Source organism: Thermobia domestica, chromosome 4, assembly GCF_964235325.1.
Source record: "Thermobia domestica chromosome 4, izTheDome1.hap1.1, whole genome shotgun sequence".
NCBI lineage: Eukaryota > Metazoa > Arthropoda > Insecta > Zygentoma > Lepismatidae > Thermobia > Thermobia domestica.
The window spans coordinates 175,594,723-175,608,148 of record NC_137457.1 but is presented as its reverse complement, the minus strand read 5'-3'; the positions used below and the strand labels follow the sequence as shown (position 1 = coordinate 175,608,148).

General features: G+C 33.8%; 1 protein-coding gene across 1 annotated transcript in view; it reads right to left on the bottom strand.

Annotated features, from left to right (window-relative positions):
- LOC145683403 (hemolymph lipopolysaccharide-binding protein-like) overlaps positions 1–13,426 on the bottom strand; it is a 350,131-nt gene that overhangs the window by 69,973 nt on the left and 266,732 nt on the right. The window contains exon 3 of the mRNA XM_081754739.1: positions 12,949–13,206. Coding sequence (XP_081610865.1) covers positions 12,949–13,206 — 258 coding nt within the window. The remainder of the gene's footprint in view (positions 1–12,948; positions 13,207–13,426) is intronic.

Genomic DNA, 13,426 nt, shown 5'->3' with positions numbered 1-13,426 from the left:
ATAAAGTATTAATTGAAGCTGAAATGTATAAAATTATTATTTCGGAAAACAAATAAAGAGATTGTCTTGCGCGGGAATAGAACTGAAGACCTCTGAAGCTGGGCTCTGTTACACTAACTATCTCACCACAGTCTACGGGACTGGTAACACTGTGCTACAGGAAATTTGTCCTTTAAATGGAAATATGATTTTCTTATATATTTTTGCATGGGAAAGTGAAATCTGTATTTAAGTTTTATGTATGAAGTACCAATTTTGTGAAAAATTGAAAAGTGTGAAATTTTGTATTGTGAATTACTGCATTTTTATGGATGGTGATAAAATATGATTAATGTTTGGTTTGGTTATAAAAATTTAGCGTACATTTTCAGCAACGAGATTATATGAGACGTGAGTTTAAGGTGGAATCCGAGACACTGCTTCATTCAGTGTTCTCCTGTTGGGAATCGAATGCGAGAACCATGCACCGAAGGTGCGCGCTCTACCCATTAGACCACCGGGAAGGGCAGTAATGTGTTTAAGATAAAAATTGTTGCATTCCTAATATACCTTACACTATACGCTCATTTTAACATCATCTCAGCCACAATTTCTCTTCTTTACAGAAGAAATACACTGCCCAAAGAGAGGATCTCCTAAACCCTCCAATTTTCTCCTACTGCGTAGAAGTCTTTTTCTGTGTTATACTAGGAAACACAAGTTTCGCATATTTCTACTCATTATTTATCTTCATTACATGTAGTAGCCAATTAACACCTAGTGATAAGCGAGTTCAGATTTATGTTGCCAAACTATGCTGCCGTATGGTCTAGCATTTAAGTAAATTTTGGTTCGATTGTATTATTTGTTGACTGATGTTTCATTAGGAGTAATCAGATTTGCCGCATTGTATCTTTTTTGGTAGTGTATACTGTGCACCTGCGTTTGAAAAACGTACCAAATAAACGTTTAGCTATAGTTTAGCTCACGAATCTCTGCCGCGGTTGACGGCAAAAGAATTAGAATCGCGGTAGAAATTCGTGAGCTAAGCTCTACGTGCATTGGAGTGCAATGTGCCGTAAAAATAAACCTGACTTATTTTGCTAGGTGTGTGATGAACTTACACCTAACACTCATAAAGTAGCCTGGCATCTTTAGTTAAAATGGCTAAATAACTGTACTTGGCTGAAGGGTTGGAGACAATTATGAGTCTTGGGCCATACACATACGTATATTGTACTATGCGTTCCAGGAATTTGAGAAACTGGCTACAAGGAAAACGTAGTTCTGTTAAATTTGTTGTTCCTATGATTTGGTGCGAACAAATAGATCATGTAACTGACTGTTACTTTTGCTTGACAGATGTAAAGGGCTTGACATCTAAATCTAAACATCACATTCAGTACCAAAATATCAAGTCAGCTATTCGACCAGTTGCTCACAGTAAAGATCTTCCCAGTACCTAAAGCTAAAGAACGTTATACTATTGATTCAGAAAAAAAAGATATATCAGACGTTCCAAGCAACAGGGAAGATGTAGACTTTCAGCCATCTACATCCCAGTCAACGTCACCTTAGTTGAACACACAAGAAGAGCTTAACGATGTTAAACGAGACTTAAATCTTCCGAAAATAAAATCGGAATTGTTGTGCTCCAAGCATCAAGGTTGAAATCTTTTAGCGCAATATGTTAAAATAAGTTTCTTTAGAAAATGACAAGTCGTTTTGAGGACTATTTTATTTAAAATGGAGGCATTGCTTATTACATAGATATAGATGTCTTATTTCAGTCTTCGAGACGTGAACATAATCCCACAGTTCAAACTAAGTCTCAAGGCAGTGCTTCTCCATATGGGAAATTTTCACCCATCCGTTACTGTAGCATATGCGGCTCGTACAAAGGAGACGTATCAAGTATGAGTACGATATTGGACTTCATTGAATATAAAATATTCAAATGGCATATGGGGACTTCTGGCTTAAAAGACAAGATTGCATTTCTAGCAGCAAGAACATATCTCGTAAAACAATTGTGAATTCTCAAGATGTATTTTTGCCACCATTCTATATGAAGTTTGGGTTGATGAAGATTTTTGTTAAACCACTAGACAGAAAAGAAGAAATTCCAAAACTTAAGGAGTATTTGGTCATGCGGGATGAAGACTTTGGAACGAAACTCTCTGAACTTGAGAAATCAGATTGGCTATCATTTAAATCAGTACGTTGAGTTTTTGCTGGAATTGGAAAGGCTGAAAATCATGAAGCTATTGATAGTGACATGGTGCGCAGTTTTCAACTCATGGGATGCAACATGTGTCATTAAAATTACATTTCCTGCACTCACATCTTGATATTTTCCCTCAAAACCTCGGCGCAGTAAGTAACGAATACGGGAAACGGTTTCATCAGTTCGTTGCCATATCTGAAAAGCGCTAAAGGGGAAAATGGTATGAAAGTATGCTGACTGAGTACTGCTGGGCTATCATCAGAGAGACTCCAGAAGATGTCTACAAACATAAAGAACCAAAACATATTGGACGTGATGGAACATTTTTATTACCACCAACGAATTCAGCACCTGCCATTTAGTTAAAAGCACATAAGTCCATTTGAAGGATACAAATAAAATTTAAATCTGTTGCACAGTGTAATCGGTATTTTCATAGCATTATATTTCTCGCTTTCTAGGTGTGTCAATTCAAGAAAGGAAGATATTTTACTGGGAATTTCCATAGGAGGAAGACCATACATGTGACTCTTCCCAAGTGTAACACTCCGATTTTGATAAGATTTAGCAGGTAGATGCTACATATAGACAATATGTTTTTTTTAACTTTCTGTGGAACTACGGTTTTAGGGCGCAAAAGGCCAACCCCAAAATTTTGAAAGTTGACGTTCGGAAGGGAAGAAGTGGACCGAATTGAATGAAATTGTGCACATGTATAGTGGACATAAAATGAGGGAATACTTATTTCGTATTTTACTGGAAAAAGCGGTTGCGTTGAGCATGGCCCCTCCAAATCTCTGATCACGAAATATCAAAAGTGCTAATGACAGTATGTCAGAAGTGCCTAAAGGACATGAAGAATTGCAACGAAATTTTGTGTAGTGACAATACGCAAAAATAAGTATGTTTTTTATGCGAAGAAACGGTTTTAGGGAGCAAAAGCCTCCACACAAAAGTTTGAAAGTTGACGGCTGAGAGGCAAGAAGAAGTGGACCGAAGTCAATGAAACTGTGCACATATATTTTAAACGTAATCGGTCCACTCTTTCCACCACTAACCCTAAAATCCACTCAACAATTTTATTATTATTATTATTATTATTATTATTATTATTATTTTCAGGAAAATTCAAATCACGTATTCCCTCATCTTATGTCTACTATATCTGTACACAATTCCATTCACTTTGGTCCATTTCTTCTTACCGATCGGACGTCAACTTTCAAAATTTCGGGTGGGAGCTTTTGCCCCCCTAAAACTGTTTTTTCACAAAAGGAAAAAAGCACGTATTCATTTATGTGTAGTGTCTATCTGCTAAATTTTATCAAAATCGGAGTGTTACACTTGCGAAGTGCTACATGTAAGTCAATTGGTCATCCTTCTTTTGGAAAATTCCCAGTAAAATACCTTCCTCTATAATAAATCATATGTGGCTTCACATTCAGAAACCGGACCTACTTTCAGATTCAAATTTAGTTGTCTCGCACCAAAGACAAGGATGCTAATAATTAAACAACAAAATCATTCGACATATTTGCTTCTTGGCCTTATATTTGCTTTGAAACTCCTACACCTGTATATCCTTTAATTACAAAACATTAGAAAACATAATTTTAAAGATCCACTACCGAAGCCCGATACAAACGAACAACAGTCATAGCGTCTGTTCTTTATAAGAAATCTTGTATCGGTACGATTATATCACGTTATAAGTTGACTTGATTTTGAGCTTAACGTCCCTTTGAAAAGGACGCTATTCATAAGAAGTGAAAAAAAAACTAGAAAACCTGACTATCACTGATTGTTAGTTTCTGATTTGAATTCATATTAGGAAGTTGAAACTTTGTATTTGGAAACATTTTGTAAATTGACAAAATGGTGAATTACACATGCAACTTTCAATGGAAAATACAAGCATTCTATATGAGAGTGTGTCGTCTTAGTCCTGGAACGATCAATTACCTCGCAAAATGTACAGATCAGGAAAAAAAATGATTAAATATTTGGAAAGGTTATCCAATGATACGAAACGCAACCCCTATCCCTACCTCATTGGGAGGTACGGGGAGTAACATTAAAATTTTAAATGTGAACCCACATTTGTTATTGCACATTTGTATTCTGCAGAAAAATAACTATGATAAATCATTAGACCCAGAATGAACATAGGCCCTTCAGGATGGCGCTTGAATCGACAAAAAAAAAAAAGGCGAGAAACAAAACATAATGAAAATATCGTTTATCAGTCACATAGTCTGTGGTTACTTGGTTAGCGTACGGGAGTCCTACTTCAGAGGTCTTTAGTTCTTTCTCGCGAAGGGCAATATCTTTATTTGTTTCCCTAAATAATACTTGTATACATTTCAGCTTCAATTAATTCTTTATTGAAGTTACAATCAATTTAAATTTCGATAATTGTTTTGCAAACTAGCTTTATAAAGTGGTCCTTACTAATACGGTTATTATGATTAAAGATCATAGGATTATTTGCAACAAAAGGAATCCTATTTTTTGTTTGCAATTTGTGTTTTCTTGCAATTGAATAAATTACCGATAAATGCATTATTTCTATCGGAGTTAAAATGTATGAAATTACTATTCGGCTAAAATAAAGTACGCATTAAATTGTTTCTTTGCATGCGAATTGAAATTGGAGCATGTGATTCCGCCGACAAGTAGGCTAATCGTATGACCACACAGCACGGACCTGCCAACCCATATTTTCATAACGTTTTGGTTCTCCTCCTTTGCTTATGTAAATGCTTATTTACATGTTGTGCATAGATCCTAAATGTGCCACTGTATATTGATAACACTAGATATATTGTGGTTATCACAGTGCTTGTGTAAAAAATGTTCTTGGTGATAAATTTCTTTATCATGGACAGTTTTCGAATTACAAGAGGGATAAGGGGAAATTCCCTTTGGTAATGCTGGATGTATGCTATAACCAGGAGCGTCATTTCAAACGAAAGTTGCATGGGAAACTATAACAGTTGTACCTAAGGGCGTCACTTAAGAGAGCAACAGGGGACACTTACGCCTAATCATAAGAGTTTGAGGAATACATATACTTTAATCAATTGTCTATTAATACACTAATACAAAACATGAAAGTCTTATGTCGGTGGTGCACTTGCCCAAGTCAAACAAAGTCTCAAATTATGCCTCTAGTTGTAACATATAACCAGTATTACAAAAGGGAATTTCTCCCTCATATCACTTATAATTCGCACTGTTTTCAGATATAGATACGAAGCGATAAGAACATTTTTTGCACAACGACTGTGGTAAACATAATATATCTAGTGACATCAAAAAACAGTGTCGTGTTTAGGATTTTATTTCGGGGTGGGGCCATGCGCAGCACCTGAATTAGCACTTACGTTTTTCCTTTTGGGTGCCGATAAATTTTAATGAAATTGTGTATATACCAAGTTTATTTCTAGGGGCTTGAGCCCGACAGCAGCCCGCTAAGTACAACACTGTCAATATATCTACGGATAGAATTGATTTGAACATTTTTATTGTTGTATGCATTATTATCATATGGTGCATTAATATTTTATTTATAGGTACAAATGGCTACTTTATTAGTTATAATAAGAAAAATGCCTCGTGCGTTACCTTTGTCGTAGGGTATAGATATTCCTCACTCTCGCTCTTAATTACTTTACGCGTTCTATCATTTATGATCACAGTAAGAGACTTTAAGACTGGTTTCTGGATATTGCAGTTTGTAATATTGACACTAAATGTGCACTCCTACCTCGCAAGAGGTAGCGCGGAAGTTCATTTAGCAAAGTCTGCTTTTCCCTTGTAAATAACTTGTGTTCGTACTCGGTTATACACGTTCTACAGTTATTTCCAGTAACCTTGAACGACAGGGACAGGAACACAGGCACATCGAGAACATTTAAAATTCCAAAAGTTCTTCCACCGGGAATAGAACCCGGGACCTCAACCAGGGACCTCGTACACCACAGACGCACATGCTAGCCACTAAACCATACACGGAAGTTATATCACCAGGGCGTTTTAGTAGTTCTACTGGAAATGATCGTTATATGCACTTGTAATACATTGAGTTATTTATTCAAAAGAGGCAAAGCATTTTACATTGATACTTTTCCTTGTTTCTTTTTTGTGTTTTTTCGTTTTTCTGTTTATTCTTTTGTATGTTTCGTATGCCGCATAAAATAAGAAATACATTTTTCTCTACGATGTCCAGAAATACTACTTTAAATGATAATAAAACAGAAATCTGTTGGTGAAGTAATATTAGGTAATGTGTGGTATTCTATTTTTTATACATAGTTCTTTCGTTCCTAAGCGGTTAGCGTACGCATCTTTGACATAAGAGACTCGGTTCGAGTTTCGGTGTGAGCTCATGTGATTCGAATTCCACGCTAATCAGTAGGTAAACGTGTCATACAGCCGGGCGGCTGAAAGGAATGCTAAACTCAACAACAACTCAACGTTAATTTTATACCATCAATAGAAGAAAGGGGTATGGGAACTGTCATGTTAAATAATGCATTTACTATAAAACCTTAATCTTTAACTAAAAGAATCTTTATGAACATTAACTCACTTCAAGCCTTCAAATCGCTATATGAAATCCAGATTATGTATTACAAACACTCTTTATATTGTAAGTAAAAGTACAAGCATATATTGTTTTTACCTCTCTCTCTCTCTCTCTCTCTCACACACACACACACACACACACGCACACACAATATTTCTCTTTCTCTACATATGCAGTTGTATATTGCAGTAGATATCAAAAACGTAAATGATATTCATTTTGGACGTGTGGTTTAAGGTTGGTATTCAAATCAGAAATCTGTTCCCCTTTAATCAATGTCAAAGATCCTCATTTTAGAGTCTTCGTATATAAATTATAGAGATTGTGAATAAATTTGACTGAGGTTTGAAATGTAACAATATGAGTTGATTTTATCTTTGGAGCACTTCAAAACAGGACTTTATATTTAAGGGCTTTATTTTATGTTTCCATATATGGAAGAAACCTTATGGCACCGTAGTGGTCGAGCACCTTTTACCACTGAACCACGATTACTACGCCTTAATTTAGTCGTTTTTAGTCTGTTTACGTGTATATTATACGCGCAATATTTGATTCAAAATAAAGGACTCTTGTATTTTGTTTTTTTTAAATGCAATGTTGATAATTTTGTGAATACAATGATATAATACCCTGCAAGTCCTTAATTACATATTCTTATTTTTTGTCACTCTGACTATAAACAAGCTACTGTCTTGAGCGACAAGAAAGGGGTCTTCATTTAGGCGAGCCAGAGTAAACGTTTAAAGGTGAATGACCAGCTTGGATAATTTCTAATTTTCCGATCGGGGTTCGACTCGCGCCCTCCTGCTTTAGACTTTTTCCTATGTTTCAATTACAAGGCTGAGCTCCAGTTGGATACTTCTACACGAACATAATCTCCAGTGAAAAAATGCAATGATGATGTAATCATGAAAATGAGGGAAGAAAAATGAATGGAGAAAACGAGTTACAGAGTTAAGTCTGTTAATGGTTTTATATGTGATATTATCCATTAATTTCGTTCATTTTAAAATTGTTGTTAATTGACACTATATTCTTCCCCTTTTCTCCCATTGTCTCTATGGGTAAATTTTCACAAATACTATACTATTCAGGAAGTTTCAGTTATATTTGCAACCTAAGGGTAAATACGCATTGTACGGACAAGTTCTCCAACTCATTTGAGTGTTATCGAGTTTTGCGTTTTTAATATTTTCAAATAAATTACTGCATACCAATAATTAGTAATCTCAAATTTCATTTAACGAATAATGAAATCGGATAAGTTCTTCTTTCGAAGTAGTATTATGTATCAATCAGTGGCGCCGGAACAACGAAACTCAGGCCCTGTTAGACCCTCAAAATTTAATTGGAGGCTGGGCTCTTCCCTCGAATGACCGTTCCATATTTTAATTGATTTGTAGGTAGAACTATTGTTAATAGTTCCAAAACTCAGCGCAAGGCTTCGTGTTTACTTAAAAATTGACCTACTACATATACCGGATAATCTATCCGTATATTATTTGATACGCATATATTTATATCCATTCGAAGTAAGTTGTTTATAATCCCTTTTTGAGTTAATTGTAAAATTATTTAAGTCCCCTGACTGTTATCTTCTCATCGGCGCCTCTGGTGTCCCTATATTTTTCTGATATTGTGCTTTCACTCTGAGTACAAGTACGCAAGTACTCTCTTTTGTCATTTCGTCAGCCAGCGTTTTGCCCCAGTTCTGCACAAAAGCACTCTTTACGATTTGTGCTTTTAACAGTTGGGGCGACTTCAGTCTCCTGTGCTAGATACTAACAGGCGTAATTCATCTTTGAGCATCCGTTAGTTTGGTTGCCTATCTTGTGGACTTTGTGCAACATGAATATCTGTAGCCCACAGTACACGTGATGTGCCCGTCATGTGGTGTGGTTGCAAACATTCATTCAATTCCAAAGGTATACGCTCGTTTGGGTCTTTTTAATTTGACCCTCCATACATTTATACATACTATGTACCTCTTAGTATTAACGACCTGGACAACAATGTATTAGAAAACTGTGTGGTACACATATATATCCTGAATTCATTTTCTACGCGATCTTTTAGCAATATTTCTACATTCTTGCTTCCAAATGATAGGGTTTATGAATATTTAACAAGTGATATATGTTGTTCTTATATGTCTTAAGAGTTCTTTCATCTCGCTTAAATATCAATCTTCTATTGCATTGTTTGCATAAATTAAAATTTGATTTGGATACCGAACGGCAAATGCGTTTCTCAATTTGAGATGAGACATAAAACCTGCACTGTTTAGAAAATGTAATTATGCTTATAATTTTGTGAATTTGTTTTTATATTCAGTATTTAAAATATGACTGATATAAATTTAATAAACGTTGAGAATTTACTTAATATTCTCAATTTTCTTGTAGTAATATTTAAAAACCCTTACTGTTATCTCCTGAAGCGAAAAGAAAATCGAAGTATGGTAAGTCCTCCAGCAACTTACTCTACTCCTATCGCTTTCAAAAGTAGCTTGAGTGAGTTCACATCTTCGCTATTAAGCTGCATTATATACTAAAGTCATATTTTCTATTACAAGGCACGGGAACAAGAGGGGAAGATTAATCTTAAAAACTTAATAACCTCTGCTTTGAAGTACGAACCTGATAGATATTAGATTATTTTTATAATATTTTGTTTATTTAGAGACTTCTACAGTTAAATATTTTTAAAGCTTTCAGTTACTTTGTTTAAATTTTCTTTGCTTAAAATATTCACTTAACATCTAAAATATCCTCTTAACTATGGTTTGCATTTAACGTATCTCTATCTTTTCAGACATCGAAATTATGTCACTGCATGAAACTAAGGCACGTGAATGATGAGGAAATAATCCTTGGAGTGAGAATATTTGAGCAAACGGAATTGCCACGAGAAAATATATAGTCACGATGTTGCCTATCACAAATCTACTTCCCCGAGAAGAATATTAGATAGAACACATTAGACAATATGCATCTTTTATGAGTAGTTCAGATAACGTCGATCCTAATGCTACTGAAAATCTTAAACATATTAGACGTATGCGTGTTAGGTAGTATCATAATTAAATATATAAAGAGGCAACTGAAAGTAACTAGAAATGAAAATGGTTTGACCCCGATAAGTTGAACGATAATGAAGCAGTACCAAAGATGGTAGTTCACACTGTAAGTATCGTCGTAGAAAATTGTAAATATTTAAGAGTACTATTTTACTGATAGTTTTCCTTAGAATTTTATTACTATGTTTCAAATATCTCATTTATTTCCATTTATTTATTTTAAGATTTGTTTTATTATTTTTAATTTTAAGGCAATTCAGAGCTTTAATTAATAACCAATGTATGTTAGTAAAAATTTCAGTTTATATACACCAATAGTATATATAGTAATAAACTTTATTGTGCGCAATCATTTAATTTTTACATATGAACTTTAATTATTTCAATAAAAGTTTAACTTGTGATTCTTCAATGACAATTAAATGTGGTTTGTTAGTATATGTCTACTAGCATAGTATTATATAGCAAGTCACGACTAAATAAAGAATAATCTCTGACGCACGAGAAATGCCAGATGTGAATATGTTTCACATTATGTAGAGTTCATTATTAAGACATGATTACTTAAAGTCTGCAACAAATTGTGGGTAGTGGCCCCTCACATGTGTATTTTACATGTATTAGCTATAGTATACTATGTTTGGAAGGGATGTTTGGTAAATAGTAGAAAAATGTTGCTCATGCTCCATTTTTGCACTCTTTATCCCGTGTTCTTTTTTTTTCGTTTGCTTGCCGAGCTGCAGTAAATAATATGTACTTGTGTTACTTTTGGTTACTTTTGAATTATGAGATCTGGTACCAAAGTTATCTGTAAGTAGTCATGTGATCACAGTTTTGCTTTATAATGGGCTATTGGGTTTTCTGTCAGCAATGAATAGGGAAAAAGGGAAATGGTCCATCACATGTCGTCTACAACGGTATAGGAAAACGTATATTTTATAAGATGGGTGTAGAAGTTAAATTTTTGTTAGTATTGTTATCGCTTGTGTTTTTACTGCATGTATGATCTATGCAGAGTACCCCCCTACTTGATGTGTTGAAGAGAAATGTAAGTTAGACAGGAATTAGATCTGTCAAAAGATAGTATTCTGGAATATTCTCGTAATTATTACTCAAACTTATAACATAAGCAGTAGCCATATTGGAATAAATCTCAAATTGGAACATGTGGTGTACTACATTGACATGCGAAGATTGTCTATATATGAACTCGATAGTCAAGGGTAACTTAAGATCCGTATATTTATTCTGCTTGCCAATTGTAGATACATTTTCTCGTTGGAATTGAAAGTGTTTTGTTTCACTTTTTTGCTTGTTAATAAACTGCTGTTACACTAACTAAATTCCATGGTGTTGTTTGCTAAGTTAAACACTTACTGTATTGTGCAACCAATGCAGGCTGAATATTTAAATGTACTTAATAATTATCTCTTTTCACAGCTCTTCACATCATTGCGCTATGCGTTGTTTAAAAATAGATACCTGTTTTGGATATGTTTCTTAAGAGGATTAACTTTCGTTTTTCGAAAGATGTTTTAGATCTTTGTCAAAGTTGGGCTTTCCGTGGGATGGTAATGGCAACATTGACCAACCAGAACCACAGTGAAATGAATATGCTTATACCAGTATCTTTTTGGCATATAATTACAAACCCGAACTTTTTATTCCTCAAAATTGAAAATTTGGCATCAATGTGTAAAACGTAAGAGCAGAGAAGGTAATAGAAAACTGTAACCAGATTTCTACTGAAAGCGCAAAATTCATTATTTAAAATTATCCCATTATCTTTTATTTGTTACTATTTATCTACGTTTATGACATAGCAGAATGTCAGTAGCAAATGAAGGAAAATGTTATAGTTAAGAACATATTTCGGAAAAGAAACTCGAAAACATTTTTATTGTTATGAATAGTTCAATACTAACAAAAAGAACTCTGCAGATACTTCGATAGCCATTCGTGTTAACCTGTTTTCTCTGTAAAGATTATACATTTATAAACACTGGTTAATAGTCAGGCTATGTCTAAACTTGCGTGACCATAAAATATTTTATTTTCTACGATCGGACTAGCTTTATGCTCTTCAATGACGTTTCATATATACGTTTATATTCTCATATAAAAAGATATTATTGTAGTACCCTATAACTGTAATATATTATTACATTTTAAAGACATCACTTTTCAGTTGCAACCTTTACACAATGTTTAGTACACGATGAAATCGCACTTACAAACTAAGATCTTAAATATATTTGAAAAGGCAGGGATAATATGGAAGTTGTTTGTGTATGTATTCGAACTTATGAAGCTTAATGTAATGTATGATTCTTATGAAGCCCATAATAATTGTAAAGCATTTAATATTTATTCAGAATTATCTATTGAATGTGATAACTTTCTGTTGTCACTAAAAGCGGTAACTTCGCACTTAAATTACAAAAGTGATAATAGAATTTGAGACAATTTTCATTTCAATTCCTAACGAATTTCTAAATTAAGTTTATTCAGTACGTTTATTCTTGAGAATTTCATTGATGTGAATAACGCTTGATAGTCACTTACGTCTGTCACTCACACAATATATATTTACAATTCTGGAACTAAAAACTAAAAAAAAACAAGCTATCAGGATACGTTACAACTTTGACCACAGGTCTCCCTTGGTCTATTTGGCATCCCAATATGAATTATAAGGTTATTTCCAAAAGTTTTAACTGATTGCTGCGATTTAAATTAATCAATTACTTGAAAATTTCTTTACTCTTTTATATATCATAAAGATATGCCTGAATGCTATTTCAAACCACTATTTATGTTTCCACATGTTTATATAATGATTATATTGTTAATATGTTGTTTTATAATTCGCATACCAAATCGAAATGGAAGATATTAACTTCTATTTTGTTTAAGAAAATGCTAATTCACTAAGTAAATGAAGAGTCAATTTTATATGCCATATACACTCAAATCTCACACTTTTACCTTTTCAACCTACTATAAGATAGTATGTAGTGATTGTAGACGTTTTTATACCTTCACTTTTCTTAATTTGTAATATCTTACCAAATATTGTGTTCCATTCTCCCTCGTAGTATTTATCATGAACGCCAACATAAAAAAGATAATCAGTAGAGTTTAGGAATTCTTCCTCCAACATATCCACCAGAGCTTTTGCTTCATCTGGAGAATTGATAATAGCCAAATGGGCTCCTTCACATTTGCAAGCGTCAACAGCGTCATCAAAATTTTTTTTATCCTCGTGTACTTTGTAGTACCCAACACCGGAATAATATTTGTAGCTCTGCTGTTTAGGTGGCGTCACTAATAACATATTAATTTAGTTTTACTAGGTTTGACAATAATAAATTCATAGACATGAATAATAAAATGAAATAAAAATAACTATATATTAAACATACTTATTTTAAACATACGTAGGCGGGTCAAAAATTATTAAAAATTAATTGTCATAACTTTTCTTACATTGCGTAATTTGTATTCTGTCTTCGCATATTTTACTGTTGTACAATTCTGGCAATGC